Below are 17,665 nucleotides of genomic sequence, written 5' to 3' on the forward strand. Positions count from 1 at the left end.
ACTGTCACGCACAAGGTGTCCGTTCACTCGAAACCGCCTTGTCTTTTAACCAGCAAGAATAAAATTCTTGTTCCACTCACAAAGAGCCTCAGCATTATCTGCCTTAGGAGTGTTTTATGTTCTCATGAGCTTCTCTCGTACGAAATGAACTACTGTCACTTCTAGAGCAGGCTGGGAGATGGTTTTCTTGCCCTGCAAATTTATATAAGATTTTTAAAGTCCACATTTCACCTCTTGACAACAACAGCAACAGAAAACAACAAAAAAAGACATTCACATTGATATAAAGAAGAAACTTGCTCTGAATCAGGCAGATCTGATTGAGACATCCCACTGCCTAAGGTGGCACACTATCCACCATCTGCTGTGTATATAGGGAAGAGGAATTTCATTTTAATCTCTCCTTTCTCTAGCTCTTTTACTTCTGGATGAATCTCCTGGAGTGGAGGGAAGGTACGCCTGGACTCCAGGCGGCAGGTAGGGTAGACTGTGGGCAACAGAAGCTCCAGTTCCTGTTCCAGACTACATCTCCCCCCTGCAGACCTCCCAGGACCCCAGAGGGCTGGTTTTTATGAGTTTGGTCTCCTCTTCTCCTCTTTGGTTAGAAATTTCCCCTTAAACCTCCATCTCCAGAGGAAGCCTTCACCAGATGTGAACTTTTTTGTCGAAACCCAGCTTTATCTTCCAAAACAGCTCCCCTACTTCCAGTAGAACTGTGTTTTCCTGCAAAAAAGATTTTGTCAAAAACATGAGTCCTAACCAAATGTGTGTTCGGGGTCTTTCAATGGCAAGTGCCTCCTTTCCTTCTGGTGCTCCTGGGGATTTCCATCCTGCTGAGCAGCAGCCCCCAGGGCTGTTCATCAGTCCTGACTTGTTAATAACCCTTCAGTAATTACAGCACCTAGTGCAAATAGCATGAAGCGATGAGACTCAGATCTCAGTGTTGCTGACCACCTGTTTTCTTTTTTCCTTTGTCCCCACCCTTTATTTTTTATTTTTCTTTCCTTTTAGGAATTAATTAGTCCTGGACAAATTGAGAGCAGCACCAAATAGCATCTTGGTTTGAAAAGTTGTTACTTTAAAGAAAAAAAAAAGTTTGTGTTTATTTATTTATTTGCTCTGAATGGAACAACAGAAGCTAGTATCTCTAAGCTAGCCCGAGGTGGTCAATTTTCACTTAATTCTGAAGACTAAGAGTAAATAACTGTTGCCTTTCATTTCAAGCAAAAATGAAGTTGCACCAAGAATGTTTTACCAAGAGCTATGGAACTTTTCAATTCCTCAGTCTTGTTCAGTGAAGTTTTTCCACCACTTTGAAGCAATACTAAACTCCATTTATAGTAAGGGATCAATTCTTTGGGGAACTGAAAAGCTGTTGGGATCTAGATGCATATTTTCAATGTATGTTTTTTTTCTTAACCTTGACACCCTGAGCAACATTGACCGATCCCCATGCAGAGCTGTGCCCCCCAGCCCTCACCTACTCCCAGCCTCAGATCTCCAAATTCTTACTGAACAACGCAGTGAACTTTGTACGTTATTGAACTGTGGCTGCTGAGAAAAGTTTTATTACCAAACCTAGATTAAACAGGAGATGAAACAAGTGTTTTCTGTGCCATCTGCCAGCCAGAATCTACCTTGCTGCTGTATGGCATGAAAACAAAATCAGAAAAAAGGTCTTTTTGAGCTAAAAGGAGCTGAAGAATAACAACAACAACAAAGAAACCTGTTTATGAAGCAGCCTAATTTGCCTTCCATACAAGTATGCAATGAGTGTAACTAGATTGAAATTCAGAGTCTTCCACTGTGCCTGCAAAGCAACGCAAGGTCAGTGTCCCCAGTCAGTGACTGTAAACTTTGAAGAAAGAGAAGCAGTGCAACTCTGCGCTGCTGCATTGCGGGAGTGCAAGCCTTGTGGGAGGAAAGGGATGGGTCATGAATCACCCAGTCCTGCAAGGAAAAAAAATATGTTGAAATGAGATTCACAGGGAGAATCTGAGATCACCCTGGAGAATCTGTCGTGGGAGGAGAGGCTGAGAGCTGGAATTGCTCAACCTGCAGAAGAGATGGCTCAATGTGTATAAATACCTGGTGGGAGGGAGTAGGGGAGATAGAGCCAGGACTTCTCAGTGGTACCCAGTGACAGGGCAAGAGGCAATGGGCACAAATTGAAATACAAGAAGTCCTGTTTAAGCATAAGAAGTTTTTTTGCTGTAAGGGTGGTGAGATACTGCAACAGTTTGCCCAAAGAGGTTGTGAAGTCTCCATCTTTGGAGATACTCAAAACACGGTGCTGGGCAAACTGCTGTAGCTGACCCTGCGCCAAGCAGGGGGTTGGCTGGACGATCTCCAGAGGCCCCTTCCAGCCTCAGCTATTCTGTGACTCTACCATCCGAAAATGCACCTCAACAGGCTGCTTTAGCAAACCAGGGGACACCCTCCTTGACCTTTGCGTGAAGTGCTGTTACAGATCCACAGGATCTGTTTCAAGCCATGTGTGACAAATACTCATTTAACTCTAGGTGGTGTTCGGTAGACATGTCTGTGTACGTGCGGGTGAAAAGAGAGTCGATGACTCACCTATTCCATATTTAAAATGCATACTCGTGGCACAGTTAAAGTTGGCATAAATAAGAATCCTCTGTTTCTCTGAGCCCAAGCAAAACCAAACAACTTTTGCAGAGCAGGACAAATCAAAACAAACCAGATATAACTGTGTAAAAATATTAACAAAATTGTCACAGTGACTTCATCAATCAACCAATTTAAGCAGTCAAAACCCCTGGATAAGGTACCTAGTTGCAGCATGGTCATCAGAAAATTTTAATAAAACATGATTACTTAACTGTTTAATTATTTCAATCACTGACCTAAAATGAGCTTTCCGTAAACCCATTAATCTACCTGGTCTGGAAAGCCTTCTGCAGCTTTAGGACCAGCCCACTGTGTTTAAACCTTCCCCAGATACTCTTGTTCCTCATAGGGAGGATGCTCAGCCTGATATGCCACATGCAGGCCATAAACAAGCATATAACCAAAAGCTGCAAACATAAAACTCTAGTCCTTCCATTTGAGCTCATCACCAAGGAAATGAACCACCCCGAATATGCTGTACTTGGTCCCTCACCGACCCTCCTAGGTGCCGTTTTAGGAATACGGGAGATGGAAGTAGACATTGACATGTTTGCCTCGCTATTGGTATCTGTGCTGGGAGTGTTAGTTCATTTAAGCTTCATTTTAGCTGTTGTGGTCTGCTCAGAAGTGATTTGTGAAGCACCAGTGTTTCCATAGCCACAACAACTAATCGAGTTTTCTACTTGTGATTTCCTGTGGTTTCAATGACTGTTGTAAGATTGCACACCCCTTCACGGGTGCTTCTCATTGCCCCAGTGAGCTAAGCATCCTTCCCAGATCGGCTGGGGGAATGTAGGAAGAAATTACATCTAAAAAAAGAATAGAACAGCCTCTTCCATGGTGTCTTGGTTTTGGCTGGGATAGAGTTAATTTTATTCTTAGTAGCTAGTACAGTGCTGTGTTTTGGATTTAGTGTGAGAATAATGTTGATAGCACTCTGATGTTTTAGTTGTTGCTAAGTAGCGCTTATCTTAAGTTAAGGATTTTCAGTTTCCCATGCTCTGCCAGCAAGCAGGTGTGCAAGAAGCTGGGAGGGAGCATGGCCAGGGCAGCTGACCCGAACTAGCCAAAGAGCTATTCCATACCATAGAATGTCATGCCCAGTATATAAACAGGGGGGAGTTGGCTGGGAGGGGGGATCACTGCTCGGGCATCGGTCAGCGGGTGGTGAGCAATCGCATTGTGCATCACTTGTCTTTTCTTGGGTTTTATTTCTCTTTTTTTTTTTGTTATATTCCTTTTCATTACTATTATTATTATTATATTTTTCTTAGTTGGTATTATATTTTATTTTACTTTAGTTATTAAACAGTTCTTATCTCAGCCCATGAGTTTTACCTTTTTTCCTGATCCTCCTCCCCACCCCACTGGGAGGGGGGAGGGGGAAGCGGCTGCGTGGTGCTTAGTTGCTGGCTGGGGTTAAACCATGACACATGGAGATGAAGCTGACCTTACAACAAACACAGACACCAGCTGGGCAATCGGTTCAACTTTTCCGAGCTGGTTCCCCCTTTATTCCCCATTTCCGCACATGTCCACCAGTGATGACTTGCCCTGGATGTAAGCAGGGTCACAGCCATACATCTGCCTCTAGTCACGCTTTCTGGAGTTCAGAGAGATGCAGTACGTACTGACAACAGAGCCTGGCCTGTCTGTGTGCCAGTGTGCGGTGAGATTATTTATTTTAATTTGTCTTGTGTCAGTAGATACAGATGCAACTGGTGCAGTCCAATTCAAATGAAACTCGGTGGGGAACCCCTTGCAAAGCTGAGATGCCAGGGCGAAAGGTTTGGCAGCCATGTCCTTCCCTGCCCAGGCTCAGCCATGCCTTAGGCGCCAGGGGCTGGCAGGAGCCCTCACCAGCCCCGGTTCCTCCCTCCTGACAAACCTGCCCGGTCTCACTTCCTCCTCACAGGCCCAGGAGAACTTAACCTCTACAGGAAAGCAGGGTAGCTCCTGGTATAAAAAAGACTTCCTTTTTTGAGTAAAACAGCTGATATTGTATTTCTTCAGTACATTGCCTAGTAAGTCTAGAAAATAGTTTTACTGTGACTTTTGTAATCATCTCTGCACTCTTGTACCACAGTTAAGAGTCTCATTAGCAGTTAAATTATTTATGAAACTAATTACATCTTTTTTGGCATTTATAATAGACCATTGTGTGAAGAAGTTACAGTAACAGTTGAAACGTTCACCTATGAAGTCAACTTTGCATTGAACCTGATGTAGAATATAGCCTGAAGTCAAAACAAGAAAGATTAAGCAACCATCTTTGTTTGTAGCAGGCTCTTTATCTTAAGCACTTCCATGGCTCCCACTGCTGTAGCGTCTGACCATAATCATGAGTACTGCATAGGCACTAAAGTGGTAGCGAGAAGTTCGCAGCAGGGCAGGGAGGCAAATCTTGCTATCTCATGTTCAAAGCCTGCATCATATTTGCTGGCCCATATCTCCAGCTCACTCACGCTTTTAAATCTGAGCTGTGAGAATCCACAAGCCCTGAGCTCATCCCACAGCTGAGAACGAACAAGCAGTTCACATTTGAAGCATAATTTTTTTTTTAAATCCTAAGCACCTTAGGAGCCCATGACACATTTTTGGAGTTAACTTGGCCACTTGAGTTTGATTCAAAGCTGCCTGAGGGAATAGATTTGCTCCCACTCAACTCTGGGCACTTTGGAGCCTGCCCCAAAACCAAAAGCCTCCTTTGAAAGTCTTCCTCATTCCCCCTTCCCCGGTGGGTAAGGCAAAGCCAGTAAATGGTGCCAGTAAGCACCTACCTACCTCTTGGCCAGAAATAGCTGCGTTTCACAAGGTTGCAACTGGAGCGTTGAACAGCGTGTTGGAGAAAAACCAAATAGAAGGAAAAGGCAATGACAAGAATTTCAGAGGAAAAGCAAACGATGAGTACAAGAACATAGAATGAGACTAAGAACGAGACTCAGTATTTGTGACAGAAGGGGAAAGATTTTCTTGGTTAGAGGTTTTTTGTAACAAAAAAAATCAATGTTGCTCAGATCTCTGCCTATTAACATAACCCTGTTAACATGAAACTCAGCTGGTATCGCAGACATACTCCCCATTAACATGGGAATTTACCTACCTGTCTAATACGATGCTAGAGAACAGGTAACATCTGTTACATTTGTACAGCAGCCCAGCAGAATATTAATCTATTAGCAACTGCCCTGCACTGGCTATTGAAACCGATTTGTATTTTCATCTCACTAATATTTTCCAAAAAACATTATCAGAGGATAGAAAACTTCTACTAAGAAGCACATTTTAGTGGAGGCTTTGAGCAACTTTGCCTTAAACCATTACGGAGTGTGTGGAGGATATAAAACCAAAAATTGTAATTAAAAAATATACTAGTTTTAGCCCAGGCTGTGCTACAAAGAAAATTAAAAAAAATAGCACAAGTGTGAAACTTTTAGTATAGTACTATCACTGCTACATTTAATAAGGTAAAAGAGATATTAAGTCACTGCTCCGTTTAATAGGGGAAGAGAGAGATTAAAACTTACGCCTGTTATGAGGAACAACTTGCATTATCCTGAAAGGCAGCACACCCTGTTCTTATGAAGTTTGAGGAACTTTGGGGAGGAATGAATGGTGCTCTTTCTCTGCTAGTTGGGGAAGATCTGCTGCTTTTAGGGTTTCTGTACATGTTTTACATTGCAACAGGCACTAAAGAAACTTCTGTTTATCCGCAAGTTTACTGATGGTAAGAGCAGGGAGTTGTTGCTCAGGTATACCTCATCAGGGTAAATTACAGGGAGGGGGTGCAGCGGTGTTCTTAGGCAGGTCTTAGAGATCAGGGATCTGTATTGAGTGATCTACTATGGTGCAAATATACTTTTTGGGTTTTAATCATAAAGACGGTTTCCATTCATGGTACAAATGGAATAAAAGAGATAATTGCTCACTGAAGCAAACCGCGCAAATACATTTCCCTCTCACTAATGGACATAACAGAACCTTATGAATGCAAAAATAGTTGCTGATTTGAGGGGCAAGCTGTAGGCTTTTACCGCATTGTGCAATATCCTGTAAGTTTTCATTTTAGAAGACTTATTATTGCATAGCTAAAACTACCATCCTGCAACCGGATATGTTTCTGCCCTGTTAATCAAGCTTGGCGATACAGTGTTTCCAGCCAAACAATATTAAAAACAAAGATGCTTTCCTTTAAGGAAGGTGTTAGCTTCAAAGCTAAACAGGGATTATAGTCATGGTAACGTGACTAAGCACAGGAGAGAAGTTTAGGGAAGAACAGCCGTAAACAACTGGTCTGGCCAAATTGTCAACTGGCGTTAATCACCCTAACCCTACTCCAGTCCATGGAGTATGCCTGATTTATTCTTACAAGACCGAGACCTTGAAAAGTAAATATACCAAATGTACCAGTTCTAAAAGTCAGATGGCACGTTTTCAAAGGAAGTCCAGAAATGCAAAAGCTGAAGCTCCCAGGGTAGCACTGGCTTGCAGTTGTGTCCTACCTTGTGCATTGGACTATGCAGTTAGTAGCTGTATAAAAGAGGAGGCACAGAGAATCTCGTGTAGGTGTGGTCGGGCACAGTTAGGGTTAACATCAAAATTAACTTTTGTATTTCCTCATTACTTTTTTTTAAACTGTTCAAATCTGGTGCTAGAATGGGGGTGGGGAGGGCTTCCTGGAAGTGCTGGGAGGAAGGTGGTTCACTGAAATGTGTTCTTGTGTCTGTGCTTCTATTTTATACCAAGAGAGGGTTTACCCTGAAGGGCGGATGGATAGAAAGAAAGCATAAGCAGCAAATACACCGTGAAGGGGCTGTTCTACTTGGCCTGATAGGAAGATGGCAGGAAGAATTCATATGCCTTCATGTCTTTCTTTAAGTCAATCCTAGATGCTGGAAAAATGATTGCCCAGACAAGAGGCAACCACATAACACCCTGTTTACCCAACTTTGCAATGTTAGAATTTTGTTGTTGGGTGATTTTTTTTCCTTAAAACCTCCACTCCAGAAGTAATTGCAAGAGAACCTCAGATTACCCTTGAGAGAGAAATGACTAGGGTCTTTTTACCTTGTAACTGCAGAGAAAGAGCTTGAAAACAAGACACCAAAAGATTCTTCAACCAAAAGTCAAATAAGAAGAATGGAGCATATCTGCTTGTTTTAGGATTCACTGTTTTTAAGCCAGTTGTGAGTGTTCGGGCTTAGTTCTCGAGTGTCACTGTTAATTCTTTCTACCTGTGCTGCTGTATGACTCCTGCGTGCCTACATGCCTCGTGCATGCCCTTCTGCACCTAAAACAGGCATAGACTCTGCAGGTGGGTGAGCAATAGCATTTTGCATGCAGCTGGCTGGCTTTGCTCTACAAGCAAACATGAGAGAATTCAGACTGTAATTAGTAACAGTTCACCTGCTCAGGAGAGCCACTCCTAAAACTGAGGACACTCACTGCAAGCAAATGCTCTTAGGACTATGAGACAGACAAACCCACGTCCCTTTCAAAAGCAGTTTCTGGCCCTAGCACAGGAACTGGGAATGTCAATCATTTTATGTGAACTGGATATATTGTTTACAATGCATCCTTCTGCCTAGGATCAAACACTTATACTACCAAACAGTATGGTTTTGCTTGCAGACAAATTTGGTTTTTTACTAAACTAGATTTAGAACACAGAACAGGATTAAATTAGTTTTAAACTATATATAGAACTAAGCTGTATTTTAAAAGATTTTTAAATACAGATATATTGAATATAAGAAACACATAGGAAATGCTCACTTACCCAAAACGCATCTTTAAACTGCAGCTGTGTCATTATTATCACTCTGTGGAGGGGGAGGAATCCTTCAGCAAGTTCGTTCTCGGCTGAGAGCAGCAGCAGCCACAGCACTGAGCCTTGTTGCTATACCCCAGCCAAAGCAGAAAGTGAAGCACATCCACAGACCTGTCTCTTCTGAAGTCAAGCTGGTGAAAAATAGCATTGGGCAGTTTCAGGCAGCTCAGCGTAATGACCTATGGCTGTGAAGGGACAGAGGGGAAAAAAGCTCTTGCTCACACACAGAGACATGCATGCACTCAGCACCCTAACCCCAAACCTGTTTCTCTTCTGGTAAACAGTTAATATTGAAATGAGGAAGCAAGGCGATGTCAAATGATGTCAGGCTGCTCCTTGCCGTGTATGCATGTGAGCGGCTGGCAAATTAAAAAAAAAAAGAGAAGAAAAAAAAAGAAGTAAAATTCAGTGATATGATTTGATCAGCTACAGGAGGAGAGAAGGCAATTAAAATGCAAAGGAAACCAGCACAATACAGAGAGATAAGCTGTGGAGGAAATTAGAGTCAAACTATCATATAATGCTGTGGTCTTACAAAGAAAAAGAAGCCAAAGAAATGTATGTGCCACATTTCTCCAGTATCTTCTGGGGTTAGCAGAGGCCCGTGTATTTGCAGATGGGAAGCGTAGCTCAAAGTTGCATTTTGCAACTGAAAAGGCTTTTCAAGACTCTGGTTAAATTAAGAACACTGTAAAGTGTGCAGGTGTCTGCACACTTTTAGATACCTGTATTTCTATATAGAGAAAATTTCTGATTTGCATGCCCTCATGTAAATGTTTATATGAATAAGCAAGATATGTGAAATATAGAAGTAAAATCCGAACTCTTGAAAAAACTTGTGATAAGAGAGCTAAGAATTTATTAGCACCAGGACCTGAAGTGAAGCTTCACAGACATCTGAACCAGCAGTGTGCCCAGCACTACACCCAGCGCACTGCTGATATCAGGTATTTCAGACAGCTAGTTAAATAAGCTAACTGATCTGTTACAATGCAGCTGCAAATAATTGATAATAAGGTAATATGTCTAATGCTTCCATGAAACCCTCTTCAAAATACCTGTCCTACAGGTGAGGTTGCCTCTGTTCACCTCCTTAGGATGTTTTAAGAATTCTTAAATATGTGTTTTTAAATACTCACTGGCATTTTCAGAGGGTAGGAAAAAAAGAAAAGAAAAAAACTCCTGCCGTGGTTGCCTATGCAAAAATGTGTCCTTCCACACCAAGAACACATCAGGACTTACTTAGCTATAACTAATTAACGTTGCTCCTGATGCCTGGGTGTTGCTTTTTTCTTACTGTTCCTGCAGCACCAGCCACATGGGCAGATTTTTTAGTGGTGAGGAAGTCTCACAACTTCACTGAGCTCCAGCGGGGCACAGAGATCTGCTCAGAGAGATCTGCTCAGAGAGATCTGCTCAGAGAGATCTGCAGCAGTTGGTGGCTAGAGTTACCAGCAGTCACTCCATGAGCAATTTGTAGCTGGTATTTTAGAGAACTGGCAAGTTTCCTTCCTGGTGGTCTGAGGAAGACAGGGAATGTGCAGAGACTTTGAAAGGGAAAATGAAGTGCAAGCAAAGGAGGGCAAAAGAGAGAGTTTGCAGGGCCAGAGGGGTGAAACTGCTTTGATTGTCATGAGCAGCAGGAAAAAAGCATCATTGTGTGAGAGGGGGAGAAAGAGAAATGTGAGGATTCACTCGCAGAGGGTGCTGAGGAGGAACGAGTGCAGCTTTCTTCCAGAATGGAAAATTCCCTCAAAAAATGTATTTTGAGGGCATGGGCACTAGTCATAACACTTGATCTGTAAGCAAAAAAAAAGAATCTTTTTAAGAATGTTTTATCTCAGTCTTTCTAAAACTAAATGTTTCCTCTTACTATTTCCAAATTACAGCTTTGTTTTGAAACGGATAGCTTTGCTGCTTGCTGTTGGGGTTCATAAAAATGCATCGAGTTCATTTTGGCCCTCCAAAAGGATATGCTACTTCCTTATTGTTTTTAGTTTGGCCTCCAACCAAAAAGCCAATTATTTGATTGAATCTCACACTGAGCTCTGTGCCTGCGTCTGTCCCACCCAACAGTACTGGTGTAGCACAGTCACCTCCCTTAGGAGCAGCCAGGGATGCCTCTGTATATACCATAAGCACGGGCAGTTAGCTTTGCGCTGTGGATGAGTTTATCTCTTACCGTTGGCCGCCGAAGAGCCTAGGCCCGTGTTCCTAGTTCAGGTATTTTGATGAGCTGTCGGAAATTAGCTGGTGTGAGTCATAGCCCCTGGCTCTGATGAAGCAGAGCTGTTGGGCAGACACTTGATTTGGAACCATCACTGTTCACGCGTCCCAGTGTTGCTGGATTACGTCCAGAGGGTGCTGTGCCTTGCAGGCGTAGTCAGGCTTTGCAGGGCTCTGGAAGAGGGAGAAAATTATCTCAATTTTGCAGCTGAAGAAACTGAAACATATAGCAAACAGTCCTGGCAAATATGTTAGTGCTAGAGGTGAAGGCCTGGGACGGGGTTAGTGGGATGCTGATGAGGGAGTCTTCTCCAGGTAGTTGTGTTTCACAGCTGCCGAGGTGTGAGCAATGCGTCATCAGCCAGCCATGCCGGCATCGGGCACAGAATCCGTAACCCCATGCTGCTTATTTCCTCTGCACGCAGCAGCACCACCTCTGCTTGGCCAAGGTATACCAGCGTATCTCTGCAGCTGGTAAATAGCGCTCTGCAGAGCCTTGGGTGTACCTCCCTGCTGCACTGGCCGTGACTGGGTTCAAGAAAACTGGTATAGGATTATTTTCCCTTTCTCCCGTAAGCCAAAGCACCAAAGAATACCTAAATACCTTGCAGTGGGCATCTATTAATTTATACTGAGCTGGTCTACTACGACTGCTGGTTTGTAGGATGCAATTACTTGCTGTAAGCTTGTATTGTTTAGCAGAGCTTGAAATAGTGCCCAGAAACAGCAGTTCCCAATAGCTGTCTTACTTAGAAGACACACTAGCCTCCTGACCACTCCAGAAACTCGTCTTTGTCCCTTTCCCAACACAATGGATCAGGATAGTCTTGCGAGTCTTTTGTAAAACTCTCATGATGAATGCTGCACTTGGAGAAGAAATCTTCCTAAAACCATCCTCTAAATAGGAACAAGACAAGATGGCATCCAGTTCTTAAATGCTGTGTCTCATGATTGGGTTAATATTTTTATGTGAGTGGCCTGAGTAGTACGAAGGCTGGAAAGGCTGAGCCCGGGAGGGAGCTCTGTGGGGCTGAGAGAAGGGGAGCAAAATCAATGAACCTTGCTACGCTACTAACTGCTATAATGCCATCTACTGAAACCACGTTGAACTTCATGAAATTTTCCCCTACAAAATAGTTATATAGATACATTTGTGCCAAACAGAAGCATTTTCAGTAGGCAAGGGGTTTAGACTATTGTCATTGTAGTGAGTGGGACTAGGGTGGCAATGACAAGCGATCGGCCACTTGTTCATTTATTTGATTATTGACAGGCTGGATGCTTTAGAAACCTGCAGCGCCTTTCATCTCCCCTTCCTCACCCTTTTAACGTGGCTTTTCGTCTCATCTTTGCATACAGCTCCACTCAGAAATTCGGAAGTGTCAATAGTGGAACGCTTCCCCGACAGCCACTGCAGCTCCCTTCCCACTGCTGCTCAGAAAGGTTAAAAATCAAGTTTTCTGTTTGATAAGGCCAAGAATCAGTCTCCAGGCAGGAGTTTTGTTTTGGTTTTTTTTTTCCCAGTAATTAAATTGTTTGGCAGCAGAATGTATCATTTGAATCTGTTCTGTAGTGGAAAGTGATGAAAAGTATGATTTTTTAAAAAACAAGTTCATATTAAAAACCCTCAAATTTTGACGTGCATCAGAACGGAAGTTTCATTTCATTTTTATTAACTATATACTGCTTTGAGCAAAGCTTTTTATTAGGGATTTGGACCTGACAGTAGTTAAAGTATGAAAACAGCGTCTACAAACAGGGCTGCACTCATCCGGGGCTTCAAGCAAGACATTCTTCACAGTGAATGTTTCTGGGTTTGGGTAGTCTGATGGAGTAGACAGTAAAACTTTTAGTCTACATAGAAACAGGATGAGGGAGTCTATGAAAAGTATTAAGGCAGTATATAAAGAGATGCTGAATACTCAGATGATTCAGGTATTAAGCTGGTTGCATTTTTCAAAACTCCTCAGGTACATTGTGGTCCCTTGGAATCATTGTCTGTGAAATGAAAATGGAGAAAGAAGGCACTTCTACAGAGACTTCAAAGCCTCTATAACAATTACATCTAAGAGATACGGCTTCACAACGATTGCTGTAATACAGTCACGTTCAAAATTAAAACAGTCCAGCCTCTGGTGTCTTACTGAGTCCTAAAGCCTAGAGACACCAACAGCAATGAAACCACTTCGAGAGGAAAACCACAGCTAAAATATACAAGCGTTTTAGCTGGTTAGCTGCACCTGCCGTTTCTATTTCCATACAAATGGCTATCGGTATTTCAATGCGAGAAATGTTACGAGCTTTCAAATTATCCACAATCGTGCCAATTTAAAAATTTTTAAATCACCTTGCCTTCTGTGAGGAGCCAATCTCTGTTCCCATGGAAACAGAAATGGCAGCCTCCGAGCATCCGGCTTGATTTGTTACAACTCCTCTGAACCCATCTATGGCTGCTGGCTGAAAGCTGATCCAATATGCTCCAGACCCTACATCAACCCTGTTCGGCTCTGAAACATCCTCCCTTTGCTTCTTTTAGAAGGAACTATTTGAACATCCTTCCAAAAGCACTGTTTCACAGTGCAAGACAGTCCTGCTGGCATTTTGCTTCAGTAAAATTGACAACTAACATAAAGATTAATTGCAGAGACTACGTTCTTAACCAATATCTAGCATTTCATAGCGGTTTCCAATAGAGGCCTTCACTGAAAGGTGGACCCAGTCCCTGATGTTTTACCCAAGAGAAAGATAATCATAGTCTTCACCATAATTATGAAGAACCTGAAGGATTTCCTCTAAAATTAACATCATTATGCTCTGTATATCCTAAAATAATTGTTCGTATCACAGAAATGTGGGGTCTTTTTGTGCTTGGTATGTGTTTAAACGTGGTTAGCTACCTTTACCCCTGAAAGCGTTTCAAAGACAAAAAAAGGGGAAGAGAAACTGTGGGAAAGTGCAATGTCACAGGAGGCTTGATTAACACAAACATATCTGGTAGTTCTTTGGAAAGAAGTATAACCACTTTGTGAAAGAGAAAATGAAAAGATTTGGGTTTCTATCTCCCCTTCTTGTCATAACTTCAGGCACCTGCAGAAAGATGCTTTTTATTTCTCTGACATCTTTTTTATGTTTTACCAACACACTTGCTTTCTCCATCCCATTAATTCAAAGGAAATCACTATTCATTTGCAAGTATTGCATATTCATTAGTCAAGTAGGCAATGCTTGCAGTGCTGAAGAGGTTTCCACTTCTCAGAAAGGACTCTTTGAATACTGCAATTCTGGAAAGAAAGCAGGGTATGTGTTTTACAGACTTAGACTTACACAAATACTGGTTTCTGTTTGTCTGAGGCAATGCAATTAGTTTGTGAAGTGAAGTCTGACAATGGCTTCAAGTTCATAGAAACTTTAGACAGAAGTTTAGATATGCTTTGCAAAAAAAAAAAAAATCTTACCTGATTGTGACTACGGGGGGTATGCACATAGGCAACAGCTCTTCAGACTGGCATTTGCAAAGACACTGCTATGTTTTGTGAAAAATCATGGCATTTTTAGTTTATCTCAAACGATTGGACCTTTGTCCAAAATATACCAGCTCCAGCAGGTCTGTCTCTGTACAAAATGTCCCTTCTTTAGTAATATAATGAGTTGTTTAGCATTACAGAAGGCAACAGTTTAGATTCCTTCAGCATATTTTAGCAAATATTCTGCCTATTTGCTCATTTAGAAACATCACCAATTGTTTTATAATTTTTTTCTGAGTAGATATGCAAAACTGTAGCAAGTCAACAGTGAACATCTGAAAGAGCTTTTAAAAAATCTTTAAAAAGCAAAACTTTTCTAAATTATTTGCATGTTTATTATTGTAAACAGTCTGAAATATTAAAGTGTAGTTGTTGTAATTTCCAGACAAAACATAACTTACACAGTTCAGACAAAGTAGTTGTTTAGTCTCAGTTAGCACTGTAACACTCCACCTGTTTGAGAAAACATGTACTCAGATATTTTGCCACATAGTCCTACTTCGATAGGTAGAAAGAGGAACAGGGAACTGGTAAAAGCATTTGTAGCATTTGTGCTTTTTGCAAACCTGAAATGCCAGAAATACTGATCAGCTGAATCCTACTTCAGCTAGGTAAGTGATTATGCCTAATGTTTAACATTGCTCAGTCATGTTTTTCTACTGTTGTTACTATCAAAAGAAAGGTTTATTACTGGCTTTCTCAAAACAATTTAACTTTTTCTTTACTTATAGTGAATTCCTTTCGGATTGTTTTTTCAACTTCTTCCTTTTTGCTTTGCTAGATCAGAGGGGCTGGTAAAATAACATTCTTCATGAACAAGTATTGCCTTATGCGTCCATACAGAGATGTTGGTACACATCCATGTGAGCAGCATTTGTGCAGCACAAAGGATTCTGCTTTAAGGACCAAATTCTTGTGGAATTACCCTTTAATGTGAGTTTTCTTCTTGTAAGAAGGGCACAAAGCACTTTACGTGGGGTACTACCCTCTGTATAGAGAAGGTATATTTATATATACATATAATATACATGTTATAACAAGAATAACTTCTACCTTAAAAGCAACAGTGAGATCAGTGTTCACCTTCTGAGAGGTTTTTCTCGTTACTTCTAGCAAGCTCAGGCGTTTTTTTTTTTAAGACGGAGGAGGAAAGGATAGCTTGTAGTTGGAAATGCTGCATACTCAAAATAACTTATAATACATAGCAAAAGAAATACACCTTGCCAAATGGTTTAGATAGGATCACTTTGAACAGGATTATTTGTGCCTCCTGGTTGGTGCAAGGCAGGTCTCTGCTTCCATCTCCTGCTCCAAGCGGGCCTGACTTCAAAGATGGATCACATTGCCCTGGACCTTTTTGAGCTCTGACTATCTCCAGGGTGGAAATTCTTCCACCACCTCTGTGGGCCCATTTCACTGCTTAACCACCACTACTGTGAAATTTTCATCTCGTCAGACTTTCGCTTGCTGGAACTTGTGACTGTTGCCTCCTGTTGTTTCATAGTGCACCTCTGAGAAGTCTGGCTTGTTTATACCAGCAATGTAATTTTGCTTGTTCTGTCACCCATCCACTTCCCTTGAGATGAGCTGTGCTTTTGCTAGGATGTGTTTTTGTAGAGACTAAATGTATGAGCTGCTTCGTGTTCTGGAAAACTTTGCAAATCTAAGCTCCATAATATCTTCTTGCCATCATATTATTCTCCCTTTGCCCTGTTCACCTGACATATTTACATGCCATGTTTGTTTAGAAATCAAATTTTGCTAGATCCTTGATTTTATAAATGGAAGGATTTTGGAACAAGCAGAGGAATTTTGTTCTCTTCATTTGAGTTTAGCTAGTATTTGTTCCTCTGAAAGTCTCTCTCACACATCATCCAAAGAATCATCCTAATGCATATTCCTACAGAGCTGGGGACTGCCCCTGAATTAGGGATACGAATTTTGAGGATGAGAATGAGGTTACCTTGCCAACGAGAACACTCAGTCTCTCTCTAAGAAACCTGAGTGGTTATTACATGGAGACAAAGTGCTTTTACCAGATTTAATATTTGAATTGGGAATATTCTGCATGTGATGCTTACGAAGTGAGATTGGATGTAACAGGCCAGAGACCTCCAGTACAACATGCTGAAGTAGGATGCCTCCTCACTTCAAACCACAGTGTATTTACAAAGAAAATGTGACACTTAACTTTCACCATCTCTCTTTTTATTCTTCCTATAAGCCAAAGCTAAGGTTTCAATTCTGAGTTTGATCTTTTTGGGTTTTTTCAGACTGTCTGTTTTGAGCTGTTCCAGCTGACCGTAACCTGAACTGCGCTCATAAAACTTCTGCAGGTAGAAGTTGCACAGTTTAATTGAATAAAGTCTCATTCCTCAAAAGGGGATTCTGGGATGAAATGTAGCATTAGCTGAATCTGCTTTTGCTTTCTGAAATATCCCTACAACCTGTTTTTGTTTGTTTGGTGAGGCTTGTGATTGGCGAGAAAATGAGAAAAGAATCCAAGTTCCAATAGCGGTGGGACAGACAGGAACACAGGGAGACTGCCAAAGTATTATGTCCCTAAGAAACCAGGCACAAACTCTCCCTCAGTTTTTCAAAGTCTGTCTTCTCGGCTATCACAGTAGTCTCTGCTTGGTGTTGCTGGAGGAGGCATAGAGATGCATAAGGAAGAACAGGATTCTTTAGTATGCCTCTAAGAGGTCTACTTGATCTGTAGGATACCGTGGTTGGAGGCTCTTTCAAAACAAAGCATCAGTTTTACATGACAGAACAGCACAAGACACAGTCCTTTGTTCCAAAATGTCTTCATGGCTGAGCATATGTGGGTATAGCTGAAGTTTGGATGTTGTGGAAAACCTTCTGTAAAACCTGGCAGGAGGAGGGAGCTACCAGACACTGCTCTCGGCCTGCACCAAACAGAACAGCTCTGAATTTTCTACAAAGCACAGGGCCAGCAGGAAACATAAAGACTAGGCTAACCTGGGTTACTTGGTGTGTGACTTTCGCAGGCTCTGGTAATCCCAGATTCAGTACCAGTCATTCCTTCTATAAATATATAAATTATGTCACACTGGAGTGCTGAAAATCTCTGCTCTGACTCATTAAAGGTTCTATTTAATTTCTGTCTACATTGAAACAGTTATAAGTCTAAGAGATACTTTGCTTCATTGCGCTTTTTCTCAGTATAGTTAAAAAATGCTAGGTAAGGGACTCTGTCAATGCATAACCCTGAAAATACTGGAGCTACTCTCGTGTAGAGTATTTAGATAGACATCACTGAATGTAAACGGTGCATTGCCAATTTGGGCAACCTAAACACTAGATTAAACTATCAAAAGGCACAAATCTTTCTAAGATTGTGAAAGCACTATTAGGCTTCTAATCCTAAAGTGAAAGAAGCCTGATTTTAAAAACATTCTCAGAAATCAAAAGAAGTCGACATTAATTT

The 17,665-nt window shown here is 41.7% G+C and overlaps 1 protein-coding gene across 1 annotated transcript in view; it reads right to left on the bottom strand.

Annotated features, from left to right (window-relative positions):
• PSTPIP1 (proline-serine-threonine phosphatase interacting protein 1) overlaps window positions 1-8,507 on the bottom strand; it is a 56,472-nt gene extending 47,965 nt beyond the window's left edge. The window contains exon 1 of the mRNA XM_050903246.1: window positions 8,414-8,507. Coding sequence (XP_050759203.1) covers window positions 8,414-8,446 — 33 coding nt within the window. The 5' untranslated portion in view covers window positions 8,447-8,507. The remainder of the gene's footprint in view (window positions 1-8,413) is intronic.
• Between the last annotated feature and the right edge of the window lie 9,158 nt (window positions 8,508-17,665).

This window comes from Gymnogyps californianus, chromosome 11 (genome assembly GCF_018139145.2).
Source record: "Gymnogyps californianus isolate 813 chromosome 11, ASM1813914v2, whole genome shotgun sequence".
NCBI lineage: Eukaryota > Metazoa > Chordata > Aves > Accipitriformes > Cathartidae > Gymnogyps > Gymnogyps californianus.